The sequence below is a fragment of the Corapipo altera genome, unplaced genomic scaffold (assembly GCF_003945725.1).
Source record: "Corapipo altera isolate COAL_440 unplaced genomic scaffold, ASM394572v1 169, whole genome shotgun sequence".
NCBI classification, from domain to species: domain Eukaryota; kingdom Metazoa; phylum Chordata; class Aves; order Passeriformes; family Pipridae; genus Corapipo; species Corapipo altera.
The window spans coordinates 2,939,007-2,954,890 of record NW_020884946.1 but is presented as its reverse complement, the minus strand read 5'-3'; the positions used below and the strand labels follow the sequence as shown (position 1 = coordinate 2,954,890).

The 15,884-nt window shown below is 53.1% G+C and overlaps 1 protein-coding gene across 2 annotated transcripts in view; it reads left to right on the top strand.

Moving 5' to 3' along the window:
* Positions 1-348: 348 nt before the first annotated feature.
* Positions 349-15,884, top strand: part of ATL1 (atlastin GTPase 1) — a 29,859-nt gene continuing 14,323 nt past the window's right edge. Inside the window, exons 1-5 of one of the 2 annotated variants that reach the window (XM_027662512.1) lie at positions 349-461; positions 12,117-12,364; positions 13,281-13,415; positions 14,227-14,331; positions 14,683-14,733. In XM_027662512.1, coding sequence (XP_027518313.1) covers positions 428-461; positions 12,117-12,364; positions 13,281-13,415; positions 14,227-14,331; positions 14,683-14,733 — 573 coding nt within the window. In that variant the 5' untranslated portion in view covers positions 349-427. The remainder of the gene's footprint in view (positions 462-12,116; positions 12,365-13,280; positions 13,416-14,226; positions 14,332-14,682; positions 14,734-15,884) is intronic. The other variant, XM_027662511.1, reaches the window with a different exon arrangement.

Genomic DNA, 15,884 nt, shown 5'->3' with positions numbered 1-15,884 from the left:
ATGGGCACCCTTGAGAGTGCCCAGTGCCCTCAAGGTGTCGATGCCCCCGGGGTGTGAATGACCCCACGATCCCAGTGCCCTGCTGCCAGGAGTGACCCGGATTTGGGACCCTCCTGTCGGTGCCGGACCCCCCCATCCATCCCCCCCGCCGCGGGTGGGTGGGTGCCCAGGGGGGTGCCGCGGGGACCCTGCTCTGTGTGCCTGTGTCTCTGTGTGTGTGTCTCTGTCTCTGTGTGTGTGTGTGTGTGTGTCTGTGCCCCCCAGAGCGCGTTGCCCGCCGCTGCCCGGGGGCCGTGCCGGGCCGTGCGGCGGGCGGGGATGGTGCGGCTCCCGCCGGCTCCCCCGCCCGCCCCGCGCCGCCGCCGCAGCCCCGCCAGACGCAGCGCGGCTCGGAGCGCGCACGGAGCCTCCTCCCGCAGCCGCCGCCATGGCCCGGAACCGCCGGGACAGGAGCAGCTGGGGTAGGAGGCGATGGCTCGGCGGGGGCAGCGCGGACAATGCCGGGCCTGCGGCGGCCGCGGCCCGCGCCGGGGCGGGGCTGCGGGGGCACCGCGCGGGCGGGGGGCTCGGCCGGCCCGGGGAGGGGGCGGCCCGGGGCGGGATCCCTCTGAGGGGGGCACGCGGGGATCTGGGAGTCCTCACGGCATCCCTGCGGGGCCGGGGGTCCGCCCGGCGGGGCTGGGATGGGGGGTGCGGGATGGGGGTGCCCCGCGTTCCGCGGCCTCGCTGGGGCGCGGGCCGGGCGGGGTGTCCCCGGCTCGGGCTTGTCACGGCCCCGCGCCCCGCCCGGGGCCCGACACCCCCCGGCAGCTCTCCCGGGAGCCCCGCGGCTGCCCCGGCTCCCCTCAGCCTGCCCGGACACCCCTCGCCCTGTCCCTGGTGTCCCCTCGGTCCCGGAGGGGAGATGTCACCTCAGCCACCACCCCACGTCACCCGGGAGCAGGAATCCCCCTTACTCCCAGCCCACCTCGTCCAGGAGCAGGGATCCTGCTCAACCAACCCCATCTCACCCAGGAACAGGGAATCCCACTCACCTCCATCCTGCCCCATCCAAGGGGCAGGATTTCCCTCACCTCCAACCCATCTCATCCAGGTGTCCCACTCACCCTCACCCCACCTCATCCAGGGGCAGGATTCCCCTCACCCCCACCCCACCTCAGCCAGGAACAGGGAATCCCGCTCACTCCCATCCCACCTCATCCAGGGGCAGAGACCCCCCTCACCTACATCCCACCTCGTCCAGGGGCAGGAATCCTGCTCACCCCACTTTCCTCAGTCAGAGCCAGTGGCCTTCCCCGGCAGCTCACCCCTCCGGAGGGTTTTTCCCATTTCTGGGAGCCGTAGGGCTTTGTTGTCGTGTCACACCTTCCAGAGAAGGGGCCATTTTAAACCCATCCCCTCCCAACCCTCCCTGAGGCCGGGGGATTTGGGGGCAGCATTGCCGGGGAGCCGAGCGGGGTGACGGGGGAGGAGGAAGTTCTGTGGCTTCTTCCTGCAAGGCTTCAGTTCCCTCTGGAGCCGCCTGGATCCTCCAGCGGCTGCTGCTTCCCACTGGATCCAAAGCTGGTCCCACAGGTGGGCTGCACCCAGCAAGGGCCTCCTCTGCCTTCACGTGTCGCTTTACCCACTGCCACTGCCACGCTGTTCCGTAGGAAATCAGGATTTATCCAGCCATTTTCCGTTATTTGAGGCTGCTGGGGAGAGTAATTTGCCATTTCCTCCGGAGTCATATTCCGTGTGAGCTCACTCACCGGTGCTCCAGGTATCCTGGCTCCTCAGGCGGAGCCGGGGTGAGCTGAGCTGTGATGTTTAGATACACAAATTACATCCTAATTTGCGTAGATGAGTGTAGGATTTCCCATGGTAATGATTAACAGTTCAGAGACAAGCTCCAGGAAACGCTGGGATAACGGAGTGTGCGATCCGAGCCAGCGGAGCGGGCAGGGGGGCTTTTTTGGGAGGGTGAGGGGGTGGAAAATTAGCAAAGCTCATTTGATCGGTGCCGTGTTTGACTGTGACTTAACGAGGGTCGTCAGATCCTCGGGTAAACCGGAGGGAAAACTTGGCCAGGGAATGTGCTGCCGTTCTCAGCTTTGTCTCACAGAGCGTGCGACAGACGTGTCAGCCCCGCGCGTGTTGGGAATTGCACACACGTCCACGCGCTGGTGCTTTCCCTTCAGGTCCGGGTGGCAGGAGAAGGGAATGCAAATGATGCCAGAAGGGATGGAAGCGTGGAAAACATCATCTTGGGAAGTACAGCCTTCGTCCAGCAAGGCAATTAGGCACATCCCTCAGCCTTGTGCTGCTGAGCCCCGCTCCGGTGAAATGTGATGTGTCACTGAGTTGATGAACTCTCCCCTTAGATTCTCTACAAGAATCTGGAAGCATCCACGGATCCCAGTTGGATCTCTGTGGGATCAGCCGCCTTCCCCACAGCTCAGAATCATACCCTACATCCCACAGACGTTTTACCTATTCCTAGAGGATTTCCTGGCGCTTTGCCGGGCTGGTTGACATTGCAAGTAAGAAATTAAGAGAGCAAAATGCCTCTGTTTTTTACTAGGGGGGAAAAAAACCCAAACAAACTCCACCTCTAATAGATTTATTTATTCTATTTATACAACAAAACCTCATTGCCCTGAACGCTGTGTTTACATCCAGTGACTGCAGCATTGTCCGGTGACATCAGTCCATGGGGTGATTATTCCTCTGCTACATTTTTCAGCTGGTCGAGGAGGAGGCTCAGGCTTTTCCTGAAGCTGAGGAGGAAAGGAGAAAGTCCTTGCTTTGTTCTAAAAATGGGCTTATGGGTCATTAAAAATATTAGCGCTATTTTGAAACGGATCAAACTTTGTCCCAGTTACTCAGGCCTGGAAAGAGGCAGCTGCTTGGTGTAACCCCTCCTTTGTTTCGTGAAAATAATTGAGCTTTTTTAAAAGCTCACAGAGCAAGTTGGGGTGAGCGAGTGGGGGGTGTTGCCCCCGGTCAAAGCTGGCTCGCTGTCGCATCCCTGGGAGCTCATGTAGTGGGGTGGGATGCATCCAGAGCAGGATTTAGCCTTGGGCTAAAGGTTTTAAGGCTCTTCCTGAACCTGCTAAGTGGTGCACAGACCTCACAACTGCTGCCAGTTGAATGGTTGAGGCGGCTGAAGATGATACAAAAATCACAAATAATTCCTTGCTGTGAGTAGGGGAGCCTTCTTTTCCCAAAATAAGGCCTGTCAGTCAAAATCCTGCTTGGCACGGTGAAGTCCAGCCAGCTCAGGGAAGGTTTGTAGTAGATTACACTGATTTTCTTTCCTGAAATTGTTTGTGCTTGGCAGTTGCTGATGCTCGACAGCCTGCTCCCCCCAGTCCAGTAAAACCATTAGAGATCCCCTCTCCCAGTTGCTCCTTTAAACAGCAGGGACTGGAACAAATTGTGTGAAATCTCATGTTTCCCATCGTGGCCCGTGTTGCAATTGGAATGACCCACCCATCAAGAATTCAGTTGTAAAACCATGAAAGGGATTTCAGAGGTTATAGATACTTCGTGGGGGGGGTTTTCAAGCTGGATAGGAGATTTATGAGAGCTCCTAACAGGAACCAGGAAAGGCCAGGAACTGTTTTGAAGAGAAGGGGCTTGTTTCCAGCACAGGCCAGGCCGAGATCATCCCTGCCACACACTTGGGCTGCACAGCAATGGGTTAAACTGGGAAGAAAAGGATGATTTTGGTAGGTTGTTTTTTCCTTTCTATTTGTTATTTGATTTCTGACCTTTTATGGTGGGTTTTCAGATTCCACTTCCTGGCATTTCTTTGTGAGTCCGAGTGCTGGGAACCTGACAAGTGAAAGCTGAGATGTTTCAGACAGAGGGGCCTTTACACAAAAAGCCAGAAATATTCACAACTAAATGTCTGGCTTGTAAATGAGTGGAAAAAAAATGAAGTGCTGGGACTTGAAAGAAGAGACAAGACAACATTACAACATAAATATGATCATAGAATCATGGAATGGTTTGGGTTGGAAGGGGCCTCTAAATGTCATCTCGTTCCAACCCCCCTGCCATGGGCAGGGACACCTTCCACTAGCCCAGGTTGCTCCAAGCCCCGTCCAACCTGGCCTTGGACACTTCCAGGGATCCAGGGGCAGCCACAGCTTCTCTGGGCAACCTGTGCCAGGGCCTCCCCACCCTCCCAGCCAGGAATTCCTTCCCAATATCCCATCTAACCCTGGAGTTGGTTGTGTCTTACCACATTTTCCCTGCTAAGCCCATGGATGAGAAGCAGCACATGGAAATATTGTTTAGGGCCTGAGTGATGTTCAGGGGCAGAGGGATTTATATTAACTCCCCTGGATCACTGACTGGAACCTTCTCCAGAGGGGGAAGGAGATTGGGATGGGTGTTGTCATGCTCTGGGAGGCACAAGGTGGATCATTTCTGGAAGTCACTTCAATCCAGAGAGACCCCCAGTTTCCTTGTGCCTGCCAGAAATGCTCCCACTTGCCATCAGCTGAAGGAAGATGGGATGTTACAGCAGGAAAGGAACTGAACGTGAATTTCCCAAATGAGGTGGAGGCTCTGGAGAAGGGGCTGAACTCTGCCAAGCCCACAAAGTATATACTGAGTATTTAAGGCTCTCTATACACATAAACGTTTTCTCCAGACTGTAATTGCTTTTAGTGCTGTATCCTAGGATTCTGTGGCATGTTTACCAGACTTTAATTTTCAGGCAATTTTAGCAACAAAAGGGTAAAAATAATTTAATGTCAGAAATTACTAAATCCAGCACTGGTGGTGGAGATGAAGGGAGGCTGTTGCTGACAAACAGAGCAGATGAAGGACCATGCAGAAAATGTGTGCTGGGGGTGAAGCAGGAGTTTTGGAGGTGTGTTCCTGGAAGTGTTCCAGGCCAGGTTGGATGGGTCTTAGAGCAGCCTGGTCTAGTGGAAGCTGTCCCTGCCCATGGCAGGGGTTTGGAACGAGCTGGTCTCTGGTTTGCTTCATTCCCAAGGTAGCTGTGTGCCTGTGTCTCTGAAGCTTGCTAATAAGGAGCTCAGCCTGGGAATTCCACAGCAGCAGGAATTGCTGTTGCTTCAGAGCCAGCTGAGCACTGGAGCCTCAAGTGAGTGGTAGTAAGTGTTGTCATTAAAAAGCTTCACGTTGGACTTTGGCATTTGAGGTGTTGTAACAGACAGATTTGGTGGCTGGTGATCATCCAAGCTTTTGTTTCTGTCAGCGTTCACCCAAACCACTCGTGTTATCAGCAGGATCATTCATCTCCTTGTTCCCTCTGCCAGAGGGAGAAGGGGCTGAGCTGGCCACGCTGGAGCAGAGGTGCTGCCAGCTGGGTGACTCAGGGCTGGCAGGAAGGAGGTGCACTCCACGTCCTGCCACTGCTCCAAAAAAAGCAAGGGATGAGTACCAAGCCTGGCAGCAGCAGCCACTCCGTTCAGCTCCCTGCTCCAAGAATCCTGGGGTGCAGAGGAGCGGGATGCTCGCCAGGAGAACGTGGGAGTGCAGGTTGGATCGGGCAGGGGTGTTAGTTCTGCTGTGCTGTTGGGGTGTGAGAGTTTGCCCAGACTTTGGAGAGGACAGTTTGGGATCTCAAAGGGAGCCTGCCAAGTGTGGCCTCTGACAGTCACAGAATCAATTATGTTGGAAAAGACCTCTGAGATCATGGAGTCCAACCTGTGACCGATCACCACCTTGTCAAGTAGACCATGGCACTAAGTGCCACATCCAGCCTTTCCTTGAACACCTCCAAGGGCACCTCCCTGGGCAGCCCATTCCAATTGACCTGCCATTCTTGATTACTGAAGGACAGGGCTCATTTTTTCCAGGACAGTTTTCTTCACCTGTTTATCAGCAGTGCCCTGCAGCTCCCTGGGTGCAGATCTTCATCCCGAGCTCTGTCACTGACCCATCACTTCCACAGGTTCATGGCAGAGCTGGAATTACATCTGTATTTCCAGACTGGGAAGGTGCAATTGATTTCCAAATAGGGCACAAAGAGGTCTGGCTCTGCCTTCCCATTCCCTGCTGCATTTCCCAGACCACCAGCCCCTGGTGTAAGGGGACAGCAGGAGTCCTGGCAGAGGTGAATGTGTCACTTCAGGGGGGCTTGGTGGCTCTGGTTAGTGGATGGGCAACACCTGGGGCTTTCCCTGGAATCCTCTGAATCCATGGGGCTGAAAAAATCCCAGCAGAGGTGTGAGCAGGGTGGAGGGAGGGTTGTGTGGCCAGCAGTGACCTGGATGCAGGAGTTGCATGGAGAGAGACTATTTACAATGGCCTGGAGTGCCAGGACAAGGGGGCAATGGCTTTACACTGACAGAGGGCAGGGTTAGGTGGAATACTGGGAAAAAATTCTTCCCTGTGAGGGTGGGGAGGCCCTGGCACAGGTTGCCCAGAGGAGCTGTGGCTGCCCCATCCCTGGGTGTGTTCAAGGCCAGGCTGGACAGGGCTTGGAGCAACCTGGGCTAGTGGGAGGTGTCCCTGCCCATGGCAGGGGGGTTGGACCAGGGTGAGTTTTAAGATCCCTTCCAACCCAAACCATTCCAGAATTCCATGATATAGAAAGGAGTGTTGACTCTGTGTCATTAAAACCAGCTTGGGAGCCTTTCTGTCCTGCTGGCCTGGAGCTCTTGGGGAGCACGGTGTGGGCAGGACCACAGAGCACGGATGGGTGTGAGAGAGGGCTTTGCCCAGCCATGGTTCCTGCTCCATCCTCTCAAAGACAGTCTCCCAGGAGCACCTCAGTCTAGACACCTTATGGCAGCCCCTTGCTGAGGGAATTTGCCAACTCATAGCCAGGCCAGGCTTGGTGCCTCGGGATGCAGCCCTGCCCTGCGTGCATCCTTTGTGCAGGATCAACACAGGTTACTGCTGAACAACCCCCCCTCTGCCCTGGCAGTGTGTGTGCACTGCTTCCATGCTTTATTTCCCATTTTTCCCTCGTTAGCTGGATGAGAAGCAGAGCTCTGTGCCAGCCTGTCTGGGAGAGGAGGAGAGGATTCCTGGTGCATGCTCAGAGCGCTGCCGCCTCTCAGAGCCTCCCCAGAGCCCTGCTGATCATCACTGCCTGTCATGTGGCACATGAATTCAGCATGAATAGAGGGAGCAGAACTCATGTCCCAGCAGCAACCACGCTGAATGTGATCAGTGCAAGGGGGACAACAGCTTGGAGAGGGATGTGTGGCTTTGCCAGAGCCGTTGTGGAGGGCAGATAAGCTTCCTGGAAGCTGAAGCTCTCTGGAGAGGGATGGGGGCTGACTGTAAGCTCTGTTCAGGGCTTGGCTCGTGGTGTGCTTGGTGGCACTGTGATATGTGAGTGGTGTAAAAGGCAGCTGCAGAAAGGACCCACAGGGATATCACTGCTGATCAAACTAATCCCTGGAGAGCTGCTGATAAGCAGCCTGACACAGTTGATACAGGGATGCTCTATTCCAAGGAAATAACAACAAGTTAAAGATTCCCATCAAGCCTCTATTTTCTCCCCTTGGTGTATTGTGTTTTTCAGTGTGGTAACTTGGTTTGAATACCCTCAGAATACAGCACTGCATGACATCTGTGTGTTTGTGTGGGTGACATCTGAGCTGGGGTTGTTCAGCTGGAGAAGAGAAGGCTCCAGGGAGACCTCACTGTGGCCTTCCAGTGCTGAGAGGTGGCTTATTGAAAGGAGGGAGAGTGACTTTTTACATGGGTAGATAGTGGTGGGACAAGGGGGAATGGGTTTAAGCTAAAAGAGCAAGGGATTAGTTTGGATATTAGGAAGGAATTCCTGGCTGTGAGGGTGGGGAGGCCCTGGCACAGGTTGCCCAGAGAAGCTGTGGCTGCCCCTGGATCCCTGGCAGTGTCCAAGGCCAGGTTGGACAGGGCTTGGAGCAACCTGGGCTAGTGGGAGGTGTCCCTGCCCCTGACAGGGGGTGGTATGAGTTGGGCTTTAATGTCCCTTCCAACCCAAACCACTCCAGTATTCCATGATTTCAGCAGGGGGATCGGAGCCCAGGCTGCCCACCCTGCTTTCCACAGGCAGTGCTGAGGTGATGAGACTCCTGGGATCCAAGGAAGCATGAGGAGAGCAGGGCTGGCAAGTTGGCTTTCTCAGGCCCTGGTCTGGCAGGCTGTGTTTGCACAGATGATGGGACACGGCTGCCTTTCATCCTCTGGGATGAAATGTATTTATTGTGCAGGCTCATTTCAGGACAAGGCTGATTTATTGGTGGCTCTCTGGGAAGCAGTCAGCACTTCTGTGTCCTGTTCTTCCATAGCTGAGGAAGAACAGGCTTCAGCAAGCATTCACCAAAGGTTGCATAATTAGTGGCATGGAATTTACCTGATTTATTCTCCTCTAGGAGCTTAAATACATTAGACACGTCTGTCAGTCTGCACAGAGGCACAATGTGAAATACACTGCTTTAATTTAATTCATTTTAGCCAAAAGTCAGTCCTAGACCAGTTGGAGGATGTTAATGTGTTGGGTGTTTTTTTTTAATGCTGTCTGACAGTACAAATGCAAATGCAAATTCTGCTCTCCTTCCCCTTTCCCGCTTGGAATCGCCATATGGAAAAGGGAACGTGGCTTCCACCCCGCTTCGGAGCCATGGAAATGAGCTGTTATGAAATGGGGAAAAGGAACTGTATCCTGACAGTTTCTGAACGAGCAGCTGGAGAATTGACGTAATCGCAAGGCGCCGGGAGAGGGCCGGGAGAGAGGAGGAGTCATCCCAGAAAATGAGTGAAAACAAAACTGTGTTTAGGAAAGCTGAGCCCTCCTTCCTTTCCTTTTTGGCCGGGTGGTGCTTTGCCATTGCCAGGTACAGCTTCCTTCGAAGCAAATAACTCATTTCTGGCCAAGAAAAGACCAGTTCAGGTAATTGATTTCCAGTAACGTGCAGCCATCTTATAAAATTAATCCCTGGCTCTCCAGTGGGGCAGATAATCTAATAAGCAGAGCATGGAAGTCTCATCACATGGAAGTAAATATGAAAATAATTAGGAAAATGGTAAAGTTCCGTCTGCCAGTGGCACACATGAAAGAAGCAGAGACAACAGGGATGAAATTAGTTCAGAGACCTGCTTGGTATGATCTCTCTCTCCTGATGTCTCCAATGAGATGGGAAATCAATACATCCTGCTCATAATACCTTGTGTTTTGCCCCTGTGTTGTGCAAACAGTCTGATTTTCCTGGTGTTGAGGTGATGGAATTAAGGACACCGTGGCTGCTTTGGGCTGTTACCTGTGCCTGGAGACGTTCTCCCAAAACCTGCCAATATCTCCTTGAAAAAATTATTCTCCTTCAGATTCTGATGTTTTGAAAGGACAGAACGATCTCTGCTCGTCCGCACTGGCTGTTGCTCTTCCCAGCAGCTGAACTGGAGGGAGGGGAAATCCTGGGAGATCCCATCCAGGCACCAGGGGCTGGAATCTGGCACCAGGTGTCCCTCTGGAAGCAGGAGGGGCAGGGACTCTCCTCAGTCCTCTGTGCTGGTGCATCTCTGTCAGACAGTGGAGGGTGGGATTTGCTTCCAGTTGATTTGTGAGAGTGGCACCACATGGTTAGAAAATATGTGAAACATTTTTAGGGTGTAACTTCCTCCTGCCTGTCTTGCTCCTTTTTAAAAAAATGCTACTTTTCTTTCACCTTTAAGAGTTTTAAATCATGGAATCATGGAATAACAGAATGGTTTGGGTTGGAAGGGACATAAGCTAATCCAGTTCCACTCCCTGCCATGGGCAGGGACACCTTCCACTAGACCCGGTTGCTCCAAGCCCCATCCAGCCTGGCCTTGGACACTTCCAAGGATCCAGGGGCAGCCACAGCTTCTCTGGGCAACCTGTGCCAGGGCCTCCCCGCCCTCCCAGCCAGGAATTCCTTCCCAATATCCCATCTAACCCTGCCCTCTGGCAGTGGGAAGCCATTCCCTGTGTCCTGTCCCTCCATCCCTTGTCCCCAATCCCTCTCCAGCTCTCTTGGAGCCCCTTTAGGCCCTGGAAGGGGCTCTCAGGTCTCCCTGGAGCCTTCTCTTCTCCAGGTGAACACCCCCAGCTCTCCCAGCCTGTCTCCAGAGCCAGGGAAATTGGATTCCAACCAAAATGCTGGTCCCACTTGCCCTCTGTCTGCATGCCTGGAAGTGGGATTTGTCTGGTCCGGGAAGGTGGCACAGCTGTGTTACCCTGATGTTTTACTTAGAGTCAGGAATATTTCAGTTTAATTTGATTTACAAATTTTTTCCTGCCTCTGCCATGAGTCACATCCTATCCAAGGATCTCTCCACTGTCCTTTCAGTGCAGCTGTACAAAGAAAATAAAAACTGGACTTGGCTAGCTGAGCAGGGCATTGGGAAACACCACAGGAGAGGAGATGTTTCCTATCCTTTATATCCCTTTTTTAGTGTGGCAGTGCTTAAGCAGAGCCCAAAAGCCTGTGGCCCCTTGGCACCTGGCCATACTTACCTGTTGGGAATGCCTGGATGCTGGAAAGGGTGTTTGGTGTGTGCCTGCTCTCAGAGACCTTCATTTTCAAGTCATTTGGCGACGTGTGCCTGAATCCTGAATCTATGGATTTGAAATGGGAAGGTTTTTGTTTTTTTTCCTGGAGGCCCCTGAACAGTGACACAGAGCAGGGCCTGATGTTTGAAGGGATTTTAGTGCTGCAGTCTGGTGGAGAATCCTGCTTTTCAGAGCGTTTGGGACTTTTGTTTGGCTAAAAAACCTCCGAGCATCGGGAAGAAAAGATCTTTGTCTTTAAACTGCGAGCAAAGAAAGCTCGTAGTATATGTCCAAGAGCCACCAGAAATCCCCTGGCAACCAGGCTTAATGATCCCAACACTTCCTTGAGAGATCTTAGGAAATCAGAACTCCCTACAAAAGAGCTGCTGTTATTTAAAATATGAAGTTTGTGCTGGAGGCTTCTTTACAGAGAGGCCGGGAATGGGCAAAATCCTGTTCCTCTTGGAATTTATAACTTCATGGGCACACACAGCCCCTGTGCTTTGAAATGGCTGAAAACTGGGTCCCCGAGGTCAGGGGCTGAAACAGAGGCTGAGGGGGTTTAGCTTGAGGCAAAACTTTGGAAAGTTACAGCCTGAGCCAGTGAAGCGGGAAGTTTTTGTCGGATTGTGGGGAAACTTTCCATCACACGTTCCTTTCCCTGCTGGCAAGGAGGTCTCACGTGGCTGGAGGTGAGCTGACTGGCATGATTAATCACCTTCAGCACCTCTTTCCTGGGCTGGAAAGTTTGGAAAGACAAGGAAAGGAAAATTACTGGAGCTGGCCTGCTCCTTGCAAACCCCAGGGCTGAAGTGTCCAGGGATGACAGGTCCTAAAATGTATCCAGCTCCTGTGAGATCCTCCTCTAAGGCTGGATAATCCCTGCACAGCCTGGGCAGCAGCTCCACTGGGAACTGTGCCATTTCCAAGTGGGAAAGCAAGCGGTGCCTGTGCTTTGTGCGTGGTTCCCACTTGGGAGTGGAGGCTTTTATCGGGATGGCTTTGTGTGTTCCTGGCCTGATTCCTGCTGGGAGTGTCCCTGGGGATGCTGCTGATGGCAGGAACAGCGGATTGCACTTGGAGCATCAGTGCAGGCTGCACGTGGAGCAGGGAGAACAGTGGCACAGGATGCCTAAAGGCTGCATCCTTTGATGGAGATGGGAGGTCCTTGGAAACCTCAGCTGGAATGCTGCATCCATTTTTGAGTCAGCCTTCGGGAAGGGCCTGGTGGGGAGTGTCCAGAGGAGAGCAGATCCCTGGATAACAGGAAAGAAGGATGACTGGGAGGCTTGGACTTCTTTTTTCCAGCAGAGGAAAAGCTGAGGGAGGTGTTGTGACAGTCCCTGTGTGTATGCCAGGAGTTGTTGCAGGGAACAACAGGGTAATTCGTTCTCCATGTCAACTCTCGTAGGACAAAAAGTAACGGGTGTGTTTTGTCGTGGGAGATTCCAGCAGGGAACTCTCTGCCTGCAGGGACCCCATGGCAAGGAGTCTCCATGGGGATGTCTGAGGCCAGGTTCAGCAGGCATCTGCTCCAGATGGGTTATTTGGGATCTCTGGCCTCTCACCCTGCCCAGCCCTGCCGTGGGCGACTCTGCAGGAGCTGGAGGAACCAACGGCTCCTGTTTCCCTGTGTCCACAGGTAGTTTTGCAGACAAGACCTACGAGTGGAGCTCTGAGGAGGAGGAATCTGTGAGGAAGGCAGGACCAGTGCAGGTCCTCATTGTCAAGGATGACCATTCCTTTGAGCTGGATGAGGCCGCCCTGAACCGCATCCTGCTCTCCGAGGCTGTCAGGGACAAAGAGGTCGTGGCCGTGTCCGTCGCCGGAGCCTTCAGGAAAGGAAAATCATTCCTGATGGACTTCATGCTGCGGTACATGTACAACAAGGTGAGGCTGCAGCTCAGGGGGCTCTTCCCAGGGTTCTGGTGCTGCTGCTCGTTGCTCCCATGTGGTGCCCGGGGATCAGGAGTTGGTGCTCTGGGAGTGCTCAAAGCCTCTCATTAGTGTGGGCTCTACAGAATAAAACAGAGCAGATCCTTCCACGGCCCTGTGCACCCGTGGGTCTCTTGTGGAATCTTCACTTTGGAGCAGGGATGTTCACATCTGCTGCCCTGAATCATGGAATCTTCAAGTTTGGAAAAGCTCCCTAAGATCACCGAGTCCACCCCTTCCCCCAGCACTGCCAAGGCCACCACTAACTCATGTCCCCAAGTGCCACATCCACACAGCTTTTGAACACTTCCAGGGATGCTGACTCCACCACTGTGCAGGACAATCTGTTCCAATGCCTGATCACCCTTTCCATGAAGAAATTTTCCCTAATATCCATTGTAAACCTCCCCTGGCACAATTTGAGGCTGTTTCCTCTCCTTCTGCCCCTTGTTCCCTGGGAGCAGAGCCTGACCGCCTCTGGCTCCCCCCTCCTGTCAGGGGGTTGCAGAGCCAGAAGGTCCCCCCTGAGCCTCCTTTTCTCCAGGCTGAGCCCCCCCCAGCTCCCTCAGCCCCTCCTGGTGCTCCAGACCCTTCCCAGCTCCATTCCCTTCCCTGGACACGCTCCAGCCCTCCAATGTCTTTCTTGTCATGAGACGCCCAAAACTGACCCCAGGATTCAAGGTGAGGCCTCTCCAGTGAAAGGAAGTAAAAACCTCCCTTATAGGATTTTTAACCTCCTAATCTTTTCGTAAGGAAATATCTCCAACAGGGACTCTCCCCTCCAGCACTGGGACAGAAGCAGCACAGGGGAAAAGGGTGAAACCAAAGTGAGATGAGAACTCACAGCAGCTTCTTCTGCTCCTCCCTGCAGGATGCTGTGGACTGGGTTGGAGATTACAACGAGCCCCTGACTGGTTTCTCCTGGAGAGGAGGATCTGAGCGGGAGACCACTGGCATTCAGATATGGAGCGAGGTTTTCCTGGTGGACAAGCCCGATGGGACAAAGGTGTGTTGCCTCTTGTTGGTGGCCAGCTCATTTTTCTCTTCCAGCTTTTAAGACTCTTCTGCCTTCTCTTAGGTGGCTGTGAAAGTTGAGAGAAGGTTTTCAATGCCTTATCCCTAATTTAGCATGGATGGGTTTAATGCAGTGAGGTGATATGACGTCCCAGTGTCCCTGATATGCTCTCCAGGTGTCCCTCTAAGTCTGTGCATCCCGGAGTTTTTGTCTGTGTTATTCCCATACATCTTGGATCTGAGGTCCTTGCAAATTACTCCCCTTTCCTGGAGCAGCAGCTGTAAAATGGAGTTTCTCCGTTCAGGGTGGTCAAATACAATGCAAAATGGGATTTTGGAGGCATCTTGCAAATTCAACTTGCAGGAATATTTTGTATTTGTCTACTCTTTAATGCAGAGCCCGACACCAAGGCAACACTGAGTCATTCAGGGTGTGATTTCTAGTGCTGACTGAAGGTGTTCTGGGTTAAGGAGGTGCAATAAGTGCTTGGTTTCTATGACACAAAGCTGATACAGACTCAGGAAAAGACTCCTCTGCACTGACAGCAAGTGTTTGAGGAGCAAATTTGCATTAATTTCAGTGCCTGCTGGAGTCATCCTGCTGTCAGGAATGGCTGGAGCTGCTCTTTCCCCTTGTCCTCCACCAGCACTAACTCTGAGGCAGAAGCAGTGAGATTCCCAGCAGAATACTGAAGCTGGCATTCCAACCCCCCACCCCTTTGGCACGTGAGGGTGGATTTCCCTGGATGCAGATGCCGAGGGGGTGCTGACGTGGATCTTTGTGGATCTTTGTGCCCTGTCAGGTCGCGGTGCTGCTGATGGACACGCAGGGGACCTTTGACAGCCAGTCCACCCTGAGGGACTCAGCCACCGTGTTTGCCCTCAGCACAATGATCAGCTCCATCCAGGTAAGGAACCTCTGGGCTGGGGGGGCTCATTCCCCAGGAACCACAGAGCCTGGCAGGGCTTCCCTTCCTGCCATCCCGGTGGGTGGGATGGGAGCTGTGTCTCGGGACAGAGCTCAGCACATCCTAAAAATGGGGCAGCAGGAGGATTATTTGGTTCTGAGAGGCCTCCAGGCTGGAGCATGACAGCCCATGGTGCTCCCAGGGCCTGTCTTGTACCACACCAGTCCCCACCTGGGACCTTGCCTGTGTCCCCATGGTGGTGTTGGAGGCTTTGACCACATCAAACGTGTGTTAGCCTGAAGGACAGGCCATTCTGAGTGATCTGAAGTCGTTTTTTTTATTTAAATGCAGGTTTATAACTTGTCCCAGAATGTGCAGGAGGATGACCTGCAGCACTTGCAGGTAAGAGAAGAGAAGCTTCAGGGTGACCTAATTGTGGCCTTGCAGGACCTGAAGGAAGCTGCAAGAAAGATGGAGAGAGACTATTTACAAGGGCCTGGGGTGACAGGAAAAGAGGGAATGGCTTCAACCTGACAGAGGGCAAGATTAGATTAGATATTGGGAAGGAATTCCTGGCTGTGGGGGTGGTGAGGCCCTGGCACAGGCTGCCCAGAGAAGCTGTGGCTGCCCCTGGATCTGTGGAATCCAGGGATTCCCTTCCAGGCCAGGTTGGACAGGGCTTGGAGCAACCTGGGATAGTGGGAGGTGTCCCTGCCCATGGCAGGGTTTTGGAAACAGATGATCTTTAAGTTTCCTTCCAATCCAAACCATTCTGGGATTCTATTCCATGACTGTAAATTAGAAGCGTAGATGTTGCCATCTGGTACTGGCTCAGTACAGGTGACCCCCCTAAGGGCAATTCCAACTAATGGGATTTTTGTGGGACAGGTGTCCTGCCCATTTCCTGGAATTACCTCCTGCTTTCTCTTCTGTTCAGGTGACTGATTGATTGATTGATTGGTTACATAGGTTTTTTCAGGAGCTTAAGGAAAAGGAAACAAAAGCAGAAGTCCATCTGAAAAAAATCATCATTTGAAGACTTCTGAATTATTTCAGTCTGTAAATATTATTAACAATAACACCTTTTTAACACTGAATTTATCCAGTGCAACTCTGATCTTCCAGTTTGGATTTTAAGCCGTTATTGTTTAACAAGTTGACCCACTTTTAGGCATCTGTGAAATACATTACTGTGCCTTCAGTTTGAAATTGGAGTCCAGAAAGACTGGAGAGTCTTCAAATCTTGCTTGTAGGCTGATTTTAGAGTCTTTGCACAGCGGGAAAGTACTTATTCCTGAATTCATTTCCGCTCGTTCCTGGAGTGTTTAGAGGGAGCAGGGCTCCAGCAGTTCCCTTGGAGCACATGAAGTTTCTGGCTGGTATGAAAGCAGCAGCAAGCAGCTGATTTGAGCCATTTTGCACAGATTTGGCAGCCAAACCCTCCAGGCTGAGACCTTTCACGTGAGGGCTCAGGGCGGTGATTGTCCGTAACGGCTCCAGGTGCCTCTGGGATGGGGAGGGGAAGCCCAGAGCCAGTTTGTGTTCCAGCTCTG